We start from the raw sequence: 18863 nt of genomic DNA, 5'->3' as shown, positions 1-18863 counted from the left end.
TCTTATGTATAGTATGTAAGTATATGTAATATATAAACTGATAATCCTAAATCATAGAAGAAAAGTTTAAATCCTATTTTGTTCCTAACTTTTGAATATGCAAAAATTTATTTTTACAGCTTTGAAATGAGACTCTTGAGAATCTGTGTGTGTGTGTATCTGTATATACCCATATCAGTGTCTATGTTTTGTCGTTTTTGTCCTTGTAGTTTATTTGAGGACATTGTATTAAGTTGGCAGTAAATTGTGTGAATTACTGCTTTTTAAAATATATTATCAATACATTTGTTTTTGAGAGTGCATATTTTTTATATATCTTCAGTAAACAAGCTATGAATTATTGCTTCTTCTTAGAGCTTATTTGACCCTAATTTAATTTTACTCTGTGTACATTAAGAACAATAGGTTGGGAAGTGTCAATAGAGCCCTTAACATTGGTTACTCTTTGATGTGAAGTTAATTGGCTCAGACATTAAAATGTACCTTATGGTCTTCAAGGAAAATTAATTCTTTTTAAGTTGTATTATTCTGCCTAAACATGATAAAAGATAGTTTTTTAATTATGTGTGGTAATAGCTAAATGGACACATGGATTGTATTTAAAAAGCAAGAAGGCATCCATGCTTACTTTCTAGATTGCCAATTTCTGGGTGACATACACATATATATGTATGTATATATGTAGGCATTCTCTTTCTCTCTCTCTCTCTCTCTCTCTCTATATATATATATATAATAGAATATGTACGTATCTGTGGAAAACATCCTTTTGTTATATGGTAAATGCAGTAGCAGTTTCTTATAGAGTTCAGTGACTACTCTAGAGACATTCAGGTAAAGAGAATGAAGCTTAGGAAAATATGCAGAGGAGAATGAACAGAGTACTAAAGAAGATGATCATGTAATAAAAGTTAAAAAAAAGAAAATTAGTAAATAAGAATAAAGGCATTATCTTTGATTGGATAAACTGTATAAAAGAAAGCAAGATTTGGATTCATAACACTGTTATCACATACATGTCAAACTTGAAATAGTTCAACAGCAAGAGATTTTCCATCTGGAGTCTAGGCAACTGAAGAGATTTATAAGGATGTAAGCTATATAGTGGATGTCATAGTGCTAAGTGTTTTCATTACTTTAAATTAGAAATCAAACAAGAAAATGAGATTATACATAACAGCTATGAAAGAAAGATAGAAATCTCCAAGGACAGGATGAGAGAATCATTAGGCAAAATGTCCTTTATTAAAAAAAAAGCAAACAACTTTTCTGTGCTCTTGAAGTTATAATTAATATCTTACTTTTTTCTCATAGTGGAAAGCTCATGATGGCATTATTTTAAAAGTAGATTGGAACTCTGTCAATGATCTAATTTTATCTGCTGGTGAGGATTGTAAATATAAGGTATGTAACATTTGAATCTATCACCTGGATGAAAGAATTGAATTTAGGTGAAAAGTATTCAGCATATAAGAATATGCTATTAGTCCTTCACTTTAGCTACATCTTGTAACTATAATAATTCAACAAATTGATATTTTATAATTTTAAGTGATATTTTAAAGTGTTGACTTTCTCATTGACCTCTCTCATTGACCCATAGAATTTGATTTAATGAGTAGCAACATAAATGCAACTTCTAGTTTTGCTGAATATTTAAATCAACTCAGTTGAAGTTTTAAAAATAATTTTTACTGGCTTATTAAACATTGTTTATTTAGCTTCAGACCAAAATCATTTATAATAAAGAAAAAGATTTAATGTAACTGGAATTAGAGGAAATTTAATTGAAATAAATACTTGTAGGGAAAGTTGATAGAGCACTTACTGAGAAAAAAAATTTAAGCAAAAAAACAACATCTCAAAAATTTATTGTTAAATTTAAAAGGACTCAAGGTGTGTAGTTTATATGATTAATCAAAGATGTGGTGAAATTGGAAAATTATTATGTTATCATAAAGTATTTTTTGCGATATATAGGTTTTAAAGAATATAGCTTTTCCCCCTTGTGTGGTAGTAAAAACATTTCATTACTATTATTATAAAGTAATGATTTATGAGTCTTTAATTGATACCTTACTGTAGGACAAACTTGTCTGTAATAATGTGGTGACTGTTATAAAAGATTTTTTAATTTGCTGTTTTAGGTATGGGATAGTTATGGCCGTCCTCTGTACAATTCACAACCTCATGAGCATCCTATTACCTCAGTTGCCTGGGCTCCAGATGGAGAATTATTCGCTGTTGGATCGTTTCATACTTTACGCTTGTGTGATAAAACTGGGGTAAGTTATAATGGTGAACAATCACAGATGTGCTGTCATAAATGTGGTAATGCATAACACACCTGGTTCTCAATCTTTAAAAAATATTTGCAGTGAATGCATTTGACTGCATCTTTCTGATTTGTCTTCTGAATATACTGGTTCAGTCAATTCCAGATTTATGGGACCATACAGTTTGAAGAATGGGTATATTCTTTACTATTTTTCTTTCTGGAAATACTTTAAGCATGGTTATGAAAGATGGAGAAGTAAAGATTTCTACTCAATCAAAAGGGAGAGTTCAATTTTAAACTTTTTTTTTTAAACTGTCAATATGTTTCATATAGAAATTTTGGCATATGTTTGGTATGGAATTGATAGTAAATTTTAAAAATGATCATCTTAAAACCAGAGAAATTGGGTTTTTGTCAAGAATTCATGTTTGAATACATGGGGGACTTGTTCCTCACAAGAGAGTGCTCTTCATCCAAATTCTGTTTAGAAATTAGGCAAACAGTGAAGCTCAAGAGCATTTACCCACTGTAGTTGAATAATGAGTTATTTCATCAAAGTGTTCCAGAAGCAGCCGAGTTTGGAGTAGGGTTATTCTGTACTATTCCTAAATAAGAGGAAATCACATAATTGTTCTGTGGCTTATTTTCCTTGAATGCAAAATAAGACAGTTAACTTACAATTATTAAAGCTTTATAAATGATCTATTAAGTTTTCTGGTAATTTGTCTTGTGTCACATAAAATATGAAGTCTTCTGCCTGGCTTTATAAACTGTCTGAACCCTGGTGCCATAAAATCCATTTAGTCTTTTTTCCCCACAGCTCCCTAACTTGTATCTGTGCTCAAATCAGTCTCATGAATCTCCTCTGCCCATCATTAACATCCTTACTTATCTTTCCTTTCGTGGAATGCTCTCACCTCTGTCTTATATTTACTGAATTCTACCCATTTTTTAAAAAAATTTTTAAATGTTTATTTTTAAAAATTTTTTTAACGTTTATTTATTTTTGAGACAGAGAGAGACAGAGCATGAATGGGGAGGGTCAGAGAGAGAGGGAGACACAGAATCCGAAACAGGCTCCAGGCTCTGAGCGGTCAGCACAGAGCCCGACACGGGGCTCGAACTCACGGACTGCGAGATCATGACGTGAGCTCCGACACTTAACCGACTGAGCCACCCAGGCGCCCCAAATGTTTATTTATTTTTGAGAGAGAGAGAGAGCAAGTGGGGCAGGGGCAGAGAGAGAGGGAGACACAGAATCTGAAGCAGGCTCCAGACTCTGAGCTGTCAGCACAGAGCCCAACGTGGGGCTCAAACTCACGAACCACGAGATCATGACCTGAGCTGAAGTTGGACACTTAACTGACTGAGCCACCCAGGTACCTCCTACCCATTCTTTAAGGCCCATCTCTTGTTTGACTTCCTTTCCTGATACCTTCCATAGGTATTCATTTTTCTAACTTCCTCTTACCTAAGGTCTCTCTTATTTTAGCTATAACATCAAGATGTTGTATCAGATAATCTCATTTTTATCTGATTTTTCAGCAATGATTCTAAGTCTATAGAATATATACTCATTTTCACAATGTATTATCTTTTTATATTTTCCATTTTAATTTTATGTATATTATTGTTGACTCCTTAGACAGTTTATAAGATCCCACAGCTCAATGGGTCTCTGTTATCTGTATAACACAGTAGATACCCCATAATTCACCAATAAGTTGATTTAAACATGATTATTTTAAATTGCTATTTTGATGAAAATATTTAAAAATTTTAAAATGTGGGTGTTGAATTGATTTGAATAATTAATGACTTAATTCATTAAATACCAAACCTATTATTAGAATATTAACTATTCTGGAAAATTAAACTTTCTAAAAGGATTTTTTTTTACCTTATTTGACTGAATAGACTGAATATATTGTAATAATATTTTAAGGATTTGAATAGCATTTTAAATATGTTCTTTTATTCAATAGATGTTACTTTTATACTGCTCATTGTATACTGCTCATTGGAGAGTATTTTAGAAACTGGGGATAGGGAGATGTAAAGATTTTCACTCAAGTTGTGACAGTTTAATAGAGAATCGGTATAAGACTCATACTACAGTGTGATAAATGCTATACAAGAGGTTTATTTTGTGCAAGCACTATGAAGGTGTGGCAGAACTTAATTTTGCCTGTGGATATTGATTGGAGGGCTGAGACTTGAAGAATTAGTAGTCCTTCAAGGAGATAAGTTGGGGGAAGAGAGTTGCAGGTAGAAAGAACCTTTCGTGTATCCCAGTATGGTGCCTTTTGTGCAATGTCAATAAGATTTTGCTTGGAATAGTACCAGGAGATAAGATACTCTTGGACCCGATCTGTGTTTGCCACGTAAAAGAATCTGGCTTTTAAAAATCAAATTATTTTCTGTGGAGCACTCTTAGGAGTTGCTGTAGGGTAGAAAAGAGGTGAGGGGGTTGAGCTCCTAGTCTTCTTCTCCAGCCAAAATCAGAAGAGCTCTACATTAATCAGTTTTACTAGTTGAACATCAAAATAAGATTTCCTTTGAACAGCTAAAACAATGAAATTGGAAAAATGGTGTGTGTCAGTCAGTAGAGAGCCATGGCTGGTGGGTAGTAACATGATAATATTCAAATACTGGAAATATTGCTTTGGTATCAAAGGAGCAGTGGTACAGGAGAGGGAAGAGAACATGCAAAAGCAAGGAATTATAGTCTGTTAGAAAAATTAGAAGCAGTTTGCATTTTATCCTCATGCAGTACTGGGCCACTGTTTCACTTTAAGTAATGACATTATCAGATTTGGCATTTTTAGGGAAGTGTACTCTGAGGTCAGCAGGGAGGATGGATTAGAGGGACAGTAGACTGTAGGCAAGATGGTTAATTAAAGGCTTTTGCAGTAGTACAAGAAAGTGATGTTGTCCTGAATGATAGGGAATAGCAGTGGAGATGGGAAGAAGTGGACAGGTTCAGGAGATGAATTCTTCCTATAAAAAGTGGGAAGAGTCTGGAGCACCAGGGTGGCTCAGTCGGTTAAGCATCTGACTTTGGTTTAGGTCATGATCTTGTGGTTCATGAGTTCAAGCCCCACGTTGGGTTCTGTGCTGACAGCTCAGAGCCTGGAGCCTGCTTTGGATTCTGTATCTCCCTCTCTCTCTCTCTGCCTCTCCCCAGCTCGTGCTCTGTCTCTCTGTCTCTCTCTCTCAAAAATAAAGAAACATTAAAAAAAAACATTAAAGGGATAGTGGGAAGAGTCAAGAATAATTACTGGGGTTTCGATTTGAGTACCTTATTGTCTGGGTGCTGGCCTGAGGATAACACCTTCTTATGGTGTGGTATAATTTGCACTGGGTTTGTGTGACATAATTTTATTAAGATCCCTGTGCAATCATTACAATAATAAAACAAGTTACTTAGATTTTAACATTCATAAGTATCACCTGGGCATTGCTAAAATGCAGCTTCTTGGGCCCCCACTTACAATGTGATGAATCAAAATCTCAGTAGAATGGGGTCCAGGGATTTGTATTTTTAAGAAGTTCCCTGGCTACCTTTGTTAGGTGTTCCTCAGACAACACTTGAAGGAACACTTAAATAAAACATGTGAGATATTTGATTATTTCTTCTGAGTTCTAAAAGTGGTAAAGCTTGCTCCAGTATACAAAAAACGCTTTAGAGATGAAATAGTAAATGGTAATGAAGGTGATACCAAAAAGAGTAGTCTAATTAAAAAGATAAAAAATCTCATGCAGTTTATCCTTCTGATTCTTCCTTAGCATGTGTCTCACTTAAAATTATTTTGAGGATAGGGGTACCTGGGTGACTCAGTCGATTAAGCCTCCAACTCTTGATTTTGGCTTAGGTCATGATCTCACAGTTTGGGAGTTTGAGCCCCACATCAGGCTCCATGCTGTCATGGGTTCTCTTTCTCCCTTTCTCTGCCCCTCCCCTGCTCATGCTCGCTCTCTCTCTCTCTCTCTCTCTCTCTCTCTCTCTCTCAAAATAAATAAAACTTAAAAAAAAGGAAAATTATTTTGGGGCTATAATAATTTTGTTTTTCTCATAATTTGTAACTTAAAGTTGTGTAATTAATAGTAGTAATCATTCACCCAGGGGCATATTCTGTGGCCGAATGTCTGTCTCTCTCTCAAAATAAACACACTTTTGAAAAAAAAAAGAAAAAGAAATAACTACAGGGGTACCTGGGTGGCTCAGCGGGTTAAGCACCTTGCTTTTGATTTTGGCTCAGGTCGTGACCTCACAACTGGTGGGTTTGAACCCCGCATTGGCTCCACACTGACAGTCTGCAGCCTGCTTGGGATTCTCTCTCTCCTCTGTCTCTTCCCCTCCCCTGCTTGTGCCTGCACTCTCCCTGTCTCTCAAAATAAATAAATAAACATAAAAAAAAGAAGTACGTGTTCTCTTCAACCTGGAAATGTCACTCTTACCTCCTTATTTCTTTTTTGTTTCTCTCATAATCTGCAACTTAAAGTTTAAATAGTAGTAATCATTTATCCAGAGCCTGGCTTTGTGGAAGAATTTCAATATTAGATATAAGAATCTGGTCCTCAGGAAAGATCTGTACCCTCACATTTGCTACACATTTATCAGATTTCTATTTTGAGAGCTCTTCACAAATTTTTAGTTGAATGCAGTGCTTCCTAACATTTTATTAAAAATTCTTACCTAGGATTCCTTAACAAAAATTAGTAATTTTACAAAATAAACTTTAAAGAGGGATACCTGGGTGGCTCAGTCAGGTAAGCATCTGACTCTTGATTTTGGCTCGGGGCATGATCTCAGGTTCATGGGATCGATCACCCTGTCATGCTTGTCAGGCTCCATGCTGAGCATGGACCCTGCTTGGGATTCTCTCTCTCCCTCTCTCCCTGCCCCTCTGTCACTTGCTCACTCTCTCTCTCTCTCTCTCAAAATAAATAAACAAACAAACATTAAAAAAAAAAGCTTCAGGTGTGCCTAGGTGGCTTAGTCATTTCAGCATCTGATTTTGGCTTTAGGCCATGAGCTCACAGTTTGTGGGCATGAGCCCCGCATCAGGCTCTCTGCTGTCAGCACAGAGCCCACTTCAGATCCTGTATCCCCTCTCTCTCTGCCCCTCCCTCGCTTCCATGCTTTCTCTCAAAAATAAATAAAAACATTAAAAAAAAAAGCTTCAAAGAATAAAGGTGATATTAACTTTCAGGTTATCTGTGAAATATTAGGTCTAGAGAAAATGTGGTTTTTGTAAACATTGTCTTTTAATGTTTTTCAAGAAATATTTCTAGTGGAGAGGAAAAAGCTCAACTGCTTGGAGACTGTTAATGACAGATTAGATTTTGGTTTGAATATATTTCTTGCAATACAAGTATGTAACCAGATTGATGACAGGAATATTTGAAAAAGCAGATATTTTAAATTGAAGTATAGTTGACACACGTTACATTAGTTTCAAGCATACAACATAGTGCTTTGGCCACTCTTTGTGTATATACTGTTGTGCTTACTACAAGTGTAGCTACTGTCCCCGTACAATGCTATTACAGTACCATTGACTATATTCCCTACGCTGAAAAAGCAGAAGTTGTTCTATTTTTGTGAATAGGTATACTGCTCTAACTCAGTTGTTATACAATAAATTTAATATTCCCATTAAATTTCACCATAAAATTAGAATTTTTATTTTTAAAAGACACTGACTAAGCTGATATGAAACTCTGGTTTCTATTTACATCTTCTATTTAATCAGGCAGTTACCTATATCGATTCAGAACTCATGTCCTGGCTCACTTTTGTGGACTGTGGTTCAAATATCAGTTTCATTTTTAAAGCCATTGTAGTGCTATTCTGGTCTGCCCTGTTTTTAACCCAGAGGCAAATTTGAAACCTAAGTGGTATTTGCTTCCGCACTGCAGTACAGTTGTCGTAGTGTTACTGTGTTGATTCTAGTGGGTTGCATGTATGGATGGGCTGCTTGATGATGTTGCAAAGCCTTCAGACACAGACTTAATACCTTTCTCTTGCTCCCTCCTCTCCATAATCCTACCCTAACTTGTTGAGAGGAGTCGGTGCTGCCTCTTCGCTATCATTAGTGCAAACTGGGGATAGGAGACAGGACCCTACTTGTCAGTCTTCACAGTGCTCATTGGGGAGGGCTGCTGCTTCAGTATTGCAGGGCTGGAATGGTCTAACCAAGATCCACCTCATAGCCTTGGCAGCACCATGTGGGGAGGAGGAGGGATGTCACCTCTGTTCTTTGTGTGCAGAGTGGGAATGTTCCATAGGGTTCCATCCCAATGTCTCTTATGCACACACTGTAGGAGAGTGCCATGGCCTCTTTCATGGTGTGTGCCCAAGTAGGGTAGTTATGTCAAAAGGATTCCATTCTGCAACGCCTCCTTCTGCCTGGTCCCTTACCTAGAGAGAATGGGCATTTCTTGGTGCTTATTTTGCCTCATACACTACTTGGAGTTGATATTATACCATTTTGTGTAAAATATAAGAATCTTGTATCCATATGGCTCCATTTAGCTACTTCTTTATGCTATAGTTGTCATAAGTATCACATTACACAGCATGTTACAATTTTCGCTTTAAAAGTCATAGTCATTTTAAAGAAATTAAGAGAATAAAGATAGTCTTATATTCACCTACATGTTCAACATTTCTTTTTTTTTCACATGTGAGTCATAGTTTCACTTATTTATTTTTAAATTTAATTTATTTATTTTTAGTTTACATTCAAGTTAGTTAGCATATAGTGCAACAATGATTTTAAGAGTAGATTCCTTAATGCCCCTTACCCATTTAGCCAATCCCCCATCCCACAATCCCTCCAGCAACCCTCTGTTCTCCATGTTTAAGAGTCTCTAATGTTTTGTCTCCCTCCCTGTTTTTATATTATTTTTGCTTCCCTTCTCTTATGTTCATCTGTTTTGTATCTTAAAGTCCTCATATGAGTGAAGTCATATGATTTTTGTCTTTCTCTGACTAATTTCACTTAGCATAATACCCTCTAGTTCCATCCACATAGTTGCAAATGGCAAGATTTTTCTTTTTGATTGCCGAATAATACTCCATTATGTGTGTGTGAGTGTGTGTGTGTGTGTGTGTATATACCATATCTTCTTTATTCATTGATCCGTCATTGGACATTTGGGCTCTTTCCACACTTTGGCTATTGTTGATAGTGCTGCTATAAGCATTGGGGTGCATGTGCCCCTTCAAAACAGCACACCTGTATCCCTTGGATAAATACCTAGTAGTGCAATTGCTGGGTCTTAGGGTAGTTCTATTTTTAATTTTTTGAGGAACCTCCATACTGTTTTCCAGAGTGGCTGCACCAGTTTGCATTCCCACCAGCAGTGCAAAAGGGTTCCTCTTTCTCTGCATCCTTACCGACATCTGTCATTACCTGAGTTGTAAATTTTAGCCATTCTGACAGGTGTGGGATGGTAGCTCATTGTGGTTTTGATTTGTATTTCCCTGATGATGAGTGATATTAAGCATTTTTTCATGTGTCTGTTAGCCATCTGGATATCTTCTTTGGAAAAGTGTCTATTCATGTCTTTTGCCCATTTCTTCACTGGATTATTTGTCTTTTGGGTATTGAGTTTGATAAGTTCTTTATAGATTTTGGATACTAACCCTTTCTGTCATTTGCAAATATCTTCTCCCATTCCATCTGTTGCCTTTTAGTTTTGCTAATTGTTTCCTTTGCTGTGCAGAAGCTTTTTATCTTGATGAGGTCCCAATAGTTTGTTTTTGCTTTTGTTTCCCTTGCTTCCAGAAACATGTCAAGTAAATGGTGGTGGCTGAGATCAAAGAGACGGTTGCCTGTTTTCTCCTATAGACTTTGATGGCTTCCTGTCTTACCTTTAGGTCTTTCATCCATTTTGAGTTTATTTTTGTGAATGGTGTAAGAAAGTGGTCCAGGTTCATTCTTCTGCATGTCGCTGTCCAGTTTTCCCAGCACCATTTGCTGAAGAGACTGTCTTTTTTCCATTGGATATTATTTCCTGCTTAGTCAAAGATTAGCTGGCCATGCATTTGTGGGTCCATTTCTGGGTTCTCAATTCTGTTGCATTGATCTGAGTGTCTGTTTTTGTGCCAGTACCAAACTGTCTTGATGATTACAGCTTTGTAATGCAACTTAAACTCTGGAATTGTGATGCCTCCTGCTTTGATTTTCTTTTTCAAGATTGCTTTGGCTATTCAGGGTCTTTTCTGGTTCCCTACAAATTTTAGGATTATTTGTTCTAGCTCTGTGAAGAATGCTCGTGTTACTTTGATAGGGATTGCTTTGAATATGTAGATTGCTTTGGGTAGTATTGACATTTTAACAATATTTGTTCTTCCAATCCTTGAGCATGGAATCTTTTTCCATTTCTTTGTGTCTTCTTCAATTTCTTTCATAAGCTTTCTATAGTTTTTAGTGTATAGATTTTTCACCTCTTTGGTTAGGTTTATTCCTAGGTATGGGGTTTTGGTGCAATTGTAAATGGGATTGATTCCTTGATATCTCTTTCTGCTGCTTCATTATTGGTGTATAGATATGCAACCAATTTCTGTACATTCATTTTATATCCTGCAACTTTGCTGAATTCATGTATCAGTTCTAGTAGTGTTCTGGTGGAGTCTTTTAGGTTTTCCACATAGAGTATCATGTCATTTGCAAAGAGTGAAAGTTTGACTTCCTCCTTGTTGATTTGGATGCCTCTCATTTCTTTGTGTTGTCTCATTGTTGAGGCTAGGACTTCCAACACTATGTTGAATAACAATGGTGAGAGTGGACATCTTTGTCGTGTTCCTGACCTTAGGGGGAAAGCTCTCAGTTTTTTCCCATTGAGGATGATATTAGCAATGCATCTTTAGTATATGGCCTTTATGATCTTGAGGTATGATCCTTCTATCCCTACTTTCTTGAGGGTTTTTATCAAGAAAGGATACTGTGTTTTGTCAAATGCTTTCTCTGCGTCTATTGAGAGGATCATGTGGTTCTTATACTTTGTTTGATGAATGTAATGTGTCACATTGTTTGTTTGGCAGATATTGAACCAGCCCTGCATTCCAAGAATAAATCCTACTTGATTGTGGTGAATAATTATTTTAATGTATTGTTTGATCCAGTTGGCTAGTATCTTGTTCAGAATTTTTTGCATCCATGTTCATCAGGGTAATTGGTCTGTAGTTCTGTTTTGTGGGGTCTTTGTATGGTTTTGTGGGGTCTTTGAACAAGGTAATGCTGCCCTTATAGAATGAGTTTGGAAGTTTTCCTTCCATTTCTATTTTTTGGAACAACTTCAAAAGAATAGGTGTTAACTCTTCTTTAAATGTTTGGTAGAAGTCCTCTGGAAAGCCATCCAGCCCTGGACTCTTGTTTTTTGGGAGATTTTTGATTACTGATTCAATTTCTTCACTGGTTATGGTTCTGTTCAAATTTTCTATTTCTTCCTGTTTCAGTTTTGGTAGTTTCTGTGTTTCTAAGAATTTGTCCATTTCTTCCAGATTGCCCAATTTGTTGGCATATAAATGCCTATAATATTCTCTTATTATTGTTTTTATTTCTGCAGTGTTGGTTGTGATCTCTCCTCTTTCATTCTAGATTTTATTAATTTGGGTCCTTTCCTTTTTCTTTTTGATCAAACTGGCTAGGGGTTTATCAATTTTGTTAATTCTTTCAAAGAATCAGCTCCTGCTTTCATTGATCAGTTCTACTTTTTTATTATTATTATTTCAATATCATTGATTTCTGCTCTGAACTTTATTATTTCCCTTCTTTTGCTGGTTTTGGGCTCTATTTACTGATCTTTTTCTAGCTCTTTTAGGTGTAAAATTACGTTGTGTATTTAAGACCTTTCTTCCTTCTTTAGGAAGGCCTGGATTGCTCTTATGGCCACCTTTGCTGCATCCCAGAGGTTTTGGGCTGTTGTGTTTTCATTTTCATTGCCTTCCATGTACGTTTTAATTTCCTCTTTAACTTCTTGGTTAACACAGTCATTCTTTAGTAGAATGTTCTTTAATCTTCAAGTATTTGTTACCTTTCCAAATTTTTTCTTGTGGCTGATTTCGAGTTTCATAGCATTGTGGTCTGAAAATATGCTAGGTGTGATCTTGATCTTTTTGTACTTGTTCAGAGCTGCTTTTTGACCCAGTATGTGATCTTTTCTGGAGAATGTTCCACGTGCTTTCAAGAAGAATGTGTATTCTGCTTTAGGATGAAATGTTCTGAATAAATCTGTTAAGTCCATTTGGTCTAATATGTCATTCAGAGCCATTGTTTCCTTGTTGATTTTCTGCTTACATGATCTGTCCATTGCTGTAAGTGGGGTGTTGAAGTCCCCTACTATTATCAATGAGTTTCTTTATGTTTGTGATTAATTGATTTATATATTTGGGTGCTTTCATGTTGGTGACATAAATATTTACAATTGTTAGATTGTGGTGGATAGACCCCTTAATTATGATATAATGTTCTTCTTCGTCTATTGTTACAGTATTTATTTTAAAATCTAGTTTGTCTGGGGGCACCTGTGTGGCTTGGTAGGTTAAGAGTCCTACTTCAGCTCAGGTCATATTCTTGCAGGTTTACAAGTTCAAACCCCGTGTTGGGCTCTGTGCTGACAGCTCAGAGCCTGGAGCCTGCTTCAGATTCTGTGTCTCCCTCTCTCTCTGCCCCTCCCCTGCTTGCACTCTGTCTCTCAAAAATAAGTAAACATTAAAAAAAAATTTTTTTAATCTAGTTTTTCTGATATAAGTATGGCTACTCCAGCTTTCATTTGATGACCATTAGCATGGTAGATGGTTTCCTATCCCCTAATTTTGAATCTGTAGGTGTCTTTAGGTCTCAAACGAGTCTCTTGTAAACAGCATATGGATGGGTCTTGTTTTCTTATCCATTCTGATTACCCTGTTCCTTTTGATTGGAGCATTTAGTCCATTGACATTTAGAGTAAGTACTGAAAGATATGAATTTAGTGCCATTGTATTGCCTGTAGAGTTGCTATTTCTGGTGACATTCTCTGGTCCTTTCTAGTCTTTGTTGCTTTAGTCTTTTTTGTTTTGTTTTCTCTTTTCTCTACTCAGAGTCCCCCTTTAAATATCTTGTAGGGCTGGCTTAGTGGTCACGAACTCCTTTAGCTTTTGTTTGTCTGGGAAACTTTTAATCTCTCTTTCCATTTTGAATGACAGCCTTGCTGGATAAAGAATTTTTTTTTAATTTATTTTTTAAAAATGTTTATTTATTTTTGAGACAGAGAGAGACAGAGCATGAACGGGGTTGGGTCAGAGAGAGAGGGAGACACAGAATCCAAAGCAGGCTCCAGGCTCTGAGCTGTCAGCACAGAACCCGACACAGGACTTGAACTCATGAACTGTGAGATCATGACCTGAGCCGAAGCTGGACGTTTAACCAACTGAGCCACCCAGGAACCCCAAGTGTGAACCTTTCTTAATGACAATATATCAATTGTACAGATGCAGTACAGGCCTTTAAAAAGTTCTTCAATAAAAATTAGCAAAGGAGGAGCGATGTTGCAGAAATGGTGGACTAAGGAACTCCAAGAATTGTTCCCTCCACTCAAACAACAATTAACTGGCAAAAATGTCAGAATCAACTTTTTCAGAGCTCTGGAATCTAATTCAAAACTTCCCACAACTAAGGGGAATGTTTAATGAAGGAAGAGGCTGTTCAATTTGTTAAGAAACCATTGTGGCGGGGCGCCTGGGTGGCTCAGTCAGTTGGGCAGCCGACTTCGGCTCGGGTCATGATCTCACGGTCCGTGAGTTCGAGCCCCGCGTCAGGCTCTGTGCTGACAGCTCAGAGCCTGGAGCCTGCTTCGGATTCTGTGTCTCCCTCTCTCTGACCCTCCCCCGTTCATGCTCTGTCTCTCTCTGTCTCAAAAATAAATAAACGTTAAAAAAAAAAAAAAAAAAAAAGAAACCATTGTGGCATTTTTGGTTTACCTGCCTACCATCCCCTGTTCCCAGCTTGGCAGTGGCTATGGGGATGACAGCCTGCATTCAGGTGTGGCTTGTTAGTGCCAGGGGGAACAATATGGGCTATGTTTTCAAAAAACTGTGGTTATGCTTTTTGACCTGTCTGGTGGTTCCCTGAGGGGCCAGCACAGAGGAGTGTCTTTGTTTTGCCTCCCTTGGAAATATCTCTGAGCTGCAGTGGCTTCCCAGGTGGCATCTGTTGAAAGCATGCTATCCATGGCTTCTGGGGGCAAGGGATGGTGAATGGTGCAAGTAGCAGATAGACCAAAAAGCTTGGAAAAGAGGAGCCTGAGGAGGAAGGTAAATGGAAAAGTAAGGGTTTTATAGGGCTCTTACAAATACTGGGGATTCTGTAATACAAAACACATGCCCAGGGCCAGATATACACTCAGAAAAAACTTGAGAGGATGCTAGGCTTGTATTATTGGCAGACCTTTGGGCTCTGCACAAGCAGGTGGTGAAGGCAAAGGAAAATTATGGGTGGTCTGGCTAAGTATTGAAGGAGTACCCCAGCTCACAGTCAATTGGCAAAGAGTAGGAGAATATTTTTTCTTTCTTTTTGGCTTTGTCAGATCACTAACTGACTACTTAGATAATGGAGTGGAGACTTAGGTGACCATGCATGAACGAAATACAGTCTTGCAAAAATAGTTTGAAAAATCACTTAAAAAAAAAAGTGGTGCCTGGGTGGCTCAGTCAGTTGGGCGTCTGACTTCACCTCAGGTCATGATCTCGTGGTGTGTGAGTTTAAGTCCCACTTTGGTCTCTGTGTTGACAGTTCAGAGCCTGTAGCCTGCTTTTTCCAAAGCAGCATTCTGTGTCTCCCTCTCTCTCTGTCCCTCCCCCACTAGCTCTCTCTCTCTCTCAAAAAAAATGAATAACATTAAAAAAAATTTTTTTTAAATAAATAAAATTTTTAAAAATAGTTTGAGAAGTCACTAAATAAGCAAATTAATGTAACCCTTAAAAAGCAGCAACAGCAGGGGCGCCTGGGTGGCGCAGTCGGTTAAGCGTCCGACTTCAGCCAGGTCACGATCTCGCGGTCCGTGAGTTCGAGCCCCGCGTCAGGCTCTGGGCTGATGGCTCAGAGCCTGGAGCCTGTTTCCGATTCTGTGTCTCCCTCTCTCTCTGCCCCTCCCCCGTTCATGCTCTGTCTCTCTCTGTCCCAAAAATAAATAAACGTTGAAAAAAAAAAAAAAGCAGCAACAGCAAATCCTAGGGCGGGAGGAGAGTCTAATTTCCAGAGTTACCACATTATAATATTCAAAACATTCATTTTTCAACAACAAAAAAAATCACAAGGCATGCAAAAGAGGCAGGAAAGTATGGTCCATTAACAAGGAAAAAAAAAAATAGAAACCATCCCTGAGGAAGCCCAGCACTGGATTAGACAAAAACTTTTTTTTTTTTAAATTGTTTAACGTTTATTTATTTTTGAGAGAGAGAGAAAGCGTGCACGTGCGCACAAGTGGGGGAGGAGCAGAGAGAGAGAGAGACAGACAGACAGACAGACAGACAGAATTTGAAGCAGGCTCCAGGCTCTGAGCTATCAGCACAGAGCCTGACGGGTGGGGGGGGGGGGGCTTAAAATCCCAAACCGTGAGATCATGACCTGAGCCAAAGTCACACACTCAACTGACTGAGCCACCCAGGCGCCCCTAAACAAAAACTTTAAATGTGCTTAAATTGCTAAAGAAAACCATAAAGAACTAAAAGAAACCAGAGCAAGGTTTGAACAAATAGAAAATATCAATAAGCAGAAATTACAAAAAGTAATCAAATAGAAAATCTTGAACTGAAAAAAATGAGTTATAAAAGAATTATATTGTGAACCCAAAAATATGATCAGTCTCTTCAATAATGAGTGTCATACAAATAAATTCACAGTGTAGTAACATTTTTCACTCATCAGAAAATGGGAACATGGGCCTCAAAAAGCAATAAAGGGAGCAATAAAGGGAGTACAACTTTTCTGAAGTATAATTTGACAGAATCTATTAAGATCTCTGAAACTTTTGACCCTTTCAAGGAAGTTTAAAAATGCATTGTGTATTCATTTGTTCGTTTATTTTCATGTTCATTAATTCCTTCATGAATATATATTGAGAGTCTGTTATATGCCAGCCACTTGTCCTAGGTGTTAAAGAAACAGTAGTAAACAAAATAAATTCCCTGCTTTTGAGAATGTCATACCAGCAGTTGAAAGACTATATACAAACAAATAAAATGAATATTTAATATGTTAAGTGGTAATGCATGCCATAAAAAAATAAGGCTGGGTAAGGAAGATGGGTGAGGTGGTCAGGGAATATCAGACACAAATTAAATATACATTATTGAGGGTTAGTAAAATAAATTATGTTATAAGTAAATTATTTATGGAATAAAAATTAAAAGCCGTAGTAGCATAATTTTTCCCTAGATTTCATAATAAATTTTATTTTTTACCTTTGATTTTGAAGAAATGCATGATTCAAACATGTAAAGTAGAAACTTTCAAATTAAATTAGTTGTTATAAATAAATAATACAGAGTATATTAATGAATTGCATTATATTACATTAAATGGGGCAGAATTCAAGGGAAAAGATCTGAATATATAAGGTACCTTTGGCCAGATTTTTAAATTAACCGATGTTGTTGCTTTTATTAATCAGCAGGTGGTGCTATTGCTTGTGTAGGATAACTTGCCATTCTCATTTTCTCTCTTCTTGAATATTCAGTCATTATAATAAAGACTTCCCCTCTGTTCATTCATTCTTCCATTCAATTAAGATAATTGCAATGATTCATCACCTGCAGTAACTGGTCTTACTGCTGTATGTAACTTTTCATTGTCAATTATATATGCCAACATGTGTAATTTAAGATAGCCTGCAATATGCTAATTCCTGGTGTGTGAGAGAGAATATTGATTTTAGTGTAACAAAGAAATGTAAGAAACTTTTCATCTGTCTTCTCTTCTACCTAAACTTAATTTGTGAACACACAATTTTATGAATTCATCCAACTTGGCTAAAGATATATGCTTTTGAGAATCCTTTAAACTTAGTAGTATATTTATATAGGAGTAGTAAAGAGAAGGGTGAGGTTGGCATTCGGGAAGTACTTTTGTAAGTTATTATAGTCAAGTCATGTTTTTAGTATAAATATCTCTTATTTCCTTGGTGGGAAACTGAATTCCTAAGCAGTTTGACAGAATACAGTGGAAAAAATGGTTTCTTCTCTTAAAGGGATATAACATCCTTTAATAAATAGGTCAATACTTTATAGATGCATTCTCAATTGTTCTCCATATTGTACTGTCCAGTGTGATTGCTTATTTCATTTTAATTTAATTATTTTATTTTGTTTTATTTTAATGTGGGAGTAGTATTGGCATAGTTGTAGATCTCTGGAATTAAGATTCTAGTGGTGAATTCACAAAGTTAAATGGGCTAGGCTAAGTGATTGCCTCTTTCCTTTCAATTCCACCATTCTGTGATACCTTTTCCATGGGCTTTGGACATACTACTTGCTTCCTCTCCTAAGCAGTAGTAGTGTGTTGTTTGTTTCTTTGTGTTTTAATATTTATTATACTTAGGTTGTCACATAGGAAGAGGCAGCACTGCACATGGCATACTAGAAGTGGGAAAAACTCAAGCAGTGCTAGAGAAGTATGGCTTATCCTATAACTTCAAACTTACTCTACATTTTATTATAGTTGGATACAAGTAGCAGAAACCATTAACCAAAAAGAAGAATTGGCTAAAAGGTTACAGGGATATCTTCCAAAAGCCAGGTCAAAGAACTGTGCTCCTTTACAGCATGACACTGTTGTCCAGAACTGAGAAATTTACCAAGCAAAACAAAATCAGAGTTCTATTATGGAATTAACTTTTAATCATCTTAAAATCAACACCTAACACGTAGTAGGTGTCCCATAAATGTTGCATTTTAATGGATCATTGTACAAACAAAAGATACTGTTTTGGATTTAATGACTTACATTTACTTAATACAATTAATGTTACTCAATTAATGACTTACATTGGAGCATTTTGACTAGGTCATTACTAGAATTGATCCATTTAATCAGTTTGGTTGATGTTTTTGAGAAGGCTACTTTAAAATTTCTTTTTTAATTTTTTTAAAATGTTTATTTTTGAGAGAGAGAGAGAGAAGGACAGAGTGTGAGCTGGCAGAGAGAGAGGGAGACATAGAATCTGAAGCAGGCTCCAGGCTCCGAGCTGTCAGCACAGAGCCTGATTTGGGGCTAGAACTCACAAACCCACTCACTGGAGCCTGCTTCCAATTCTGTGTCTCTCCTCTCTGCCCCTCCCCCACTCACTCTCTGTCTCTCTCTCTCAAAAATAAATAGACGTTAAAAAAAATTAAAAAATTAAAAAAAGAATAACATCCATATCTGTCCTCTAGGAGTAACTCACCCTCTATTGAGAGTACTGATATGTAAACAGATAATTAAATAACATAGTTATTTAATTGCAGAGGTTATCATTATTGTGGAATAGAGAAGGAATAGAATAATGGTAAATTTTTAGATATATCTGTACTTATTTAGGATGAGACTAAACTTGG

At 36.6% G+C, this 18863-nt stretch overlaps 1 protein-coding gene across 1 annotated transcript in view; it reads left to right on the top strand.

Moving 5' to 3' along the window:
- IFT80 (intraflagellar transport 80) overlaps nucleotides 1-18863 on the top strand; it is a 140483-nt gene that overhangs the window by 44613 nt on the left and 77007 nt on the right. Inside the window, exons 7-8 of the mRNA XM_030328653.1 lie at nucleotides 1315-1404; nucleotides 2148-2285. Coding sequence (XP_030184513.1) covers nucleotides 1315-1404; nucleotides 2148-2285 — 228 coding nt within the window. The remainder of the gene's footprint in view (nucleotides 1-1314; nucleotides 1405-2147; nucleotides 2286-18863) is intronic.

The sequence above is a fragment of the Lynx canadensis genome, chromosome C2, assembly GCF_007474595.2.
Source record: "Lynx canadensis isolate LIC74 chromosome C2, mLynCan4.pri.v2, whole genome shotgun sequence".
NCBI classification, from domain to species: Eukaryota; Metazoa; Chordata; class Mammalia; order Carnivora; family Felidae; genus Lynx; species Lynx canadensis.
This window is presented reverse-complemented; position numbering and strand designations above follow the sequence as displayed.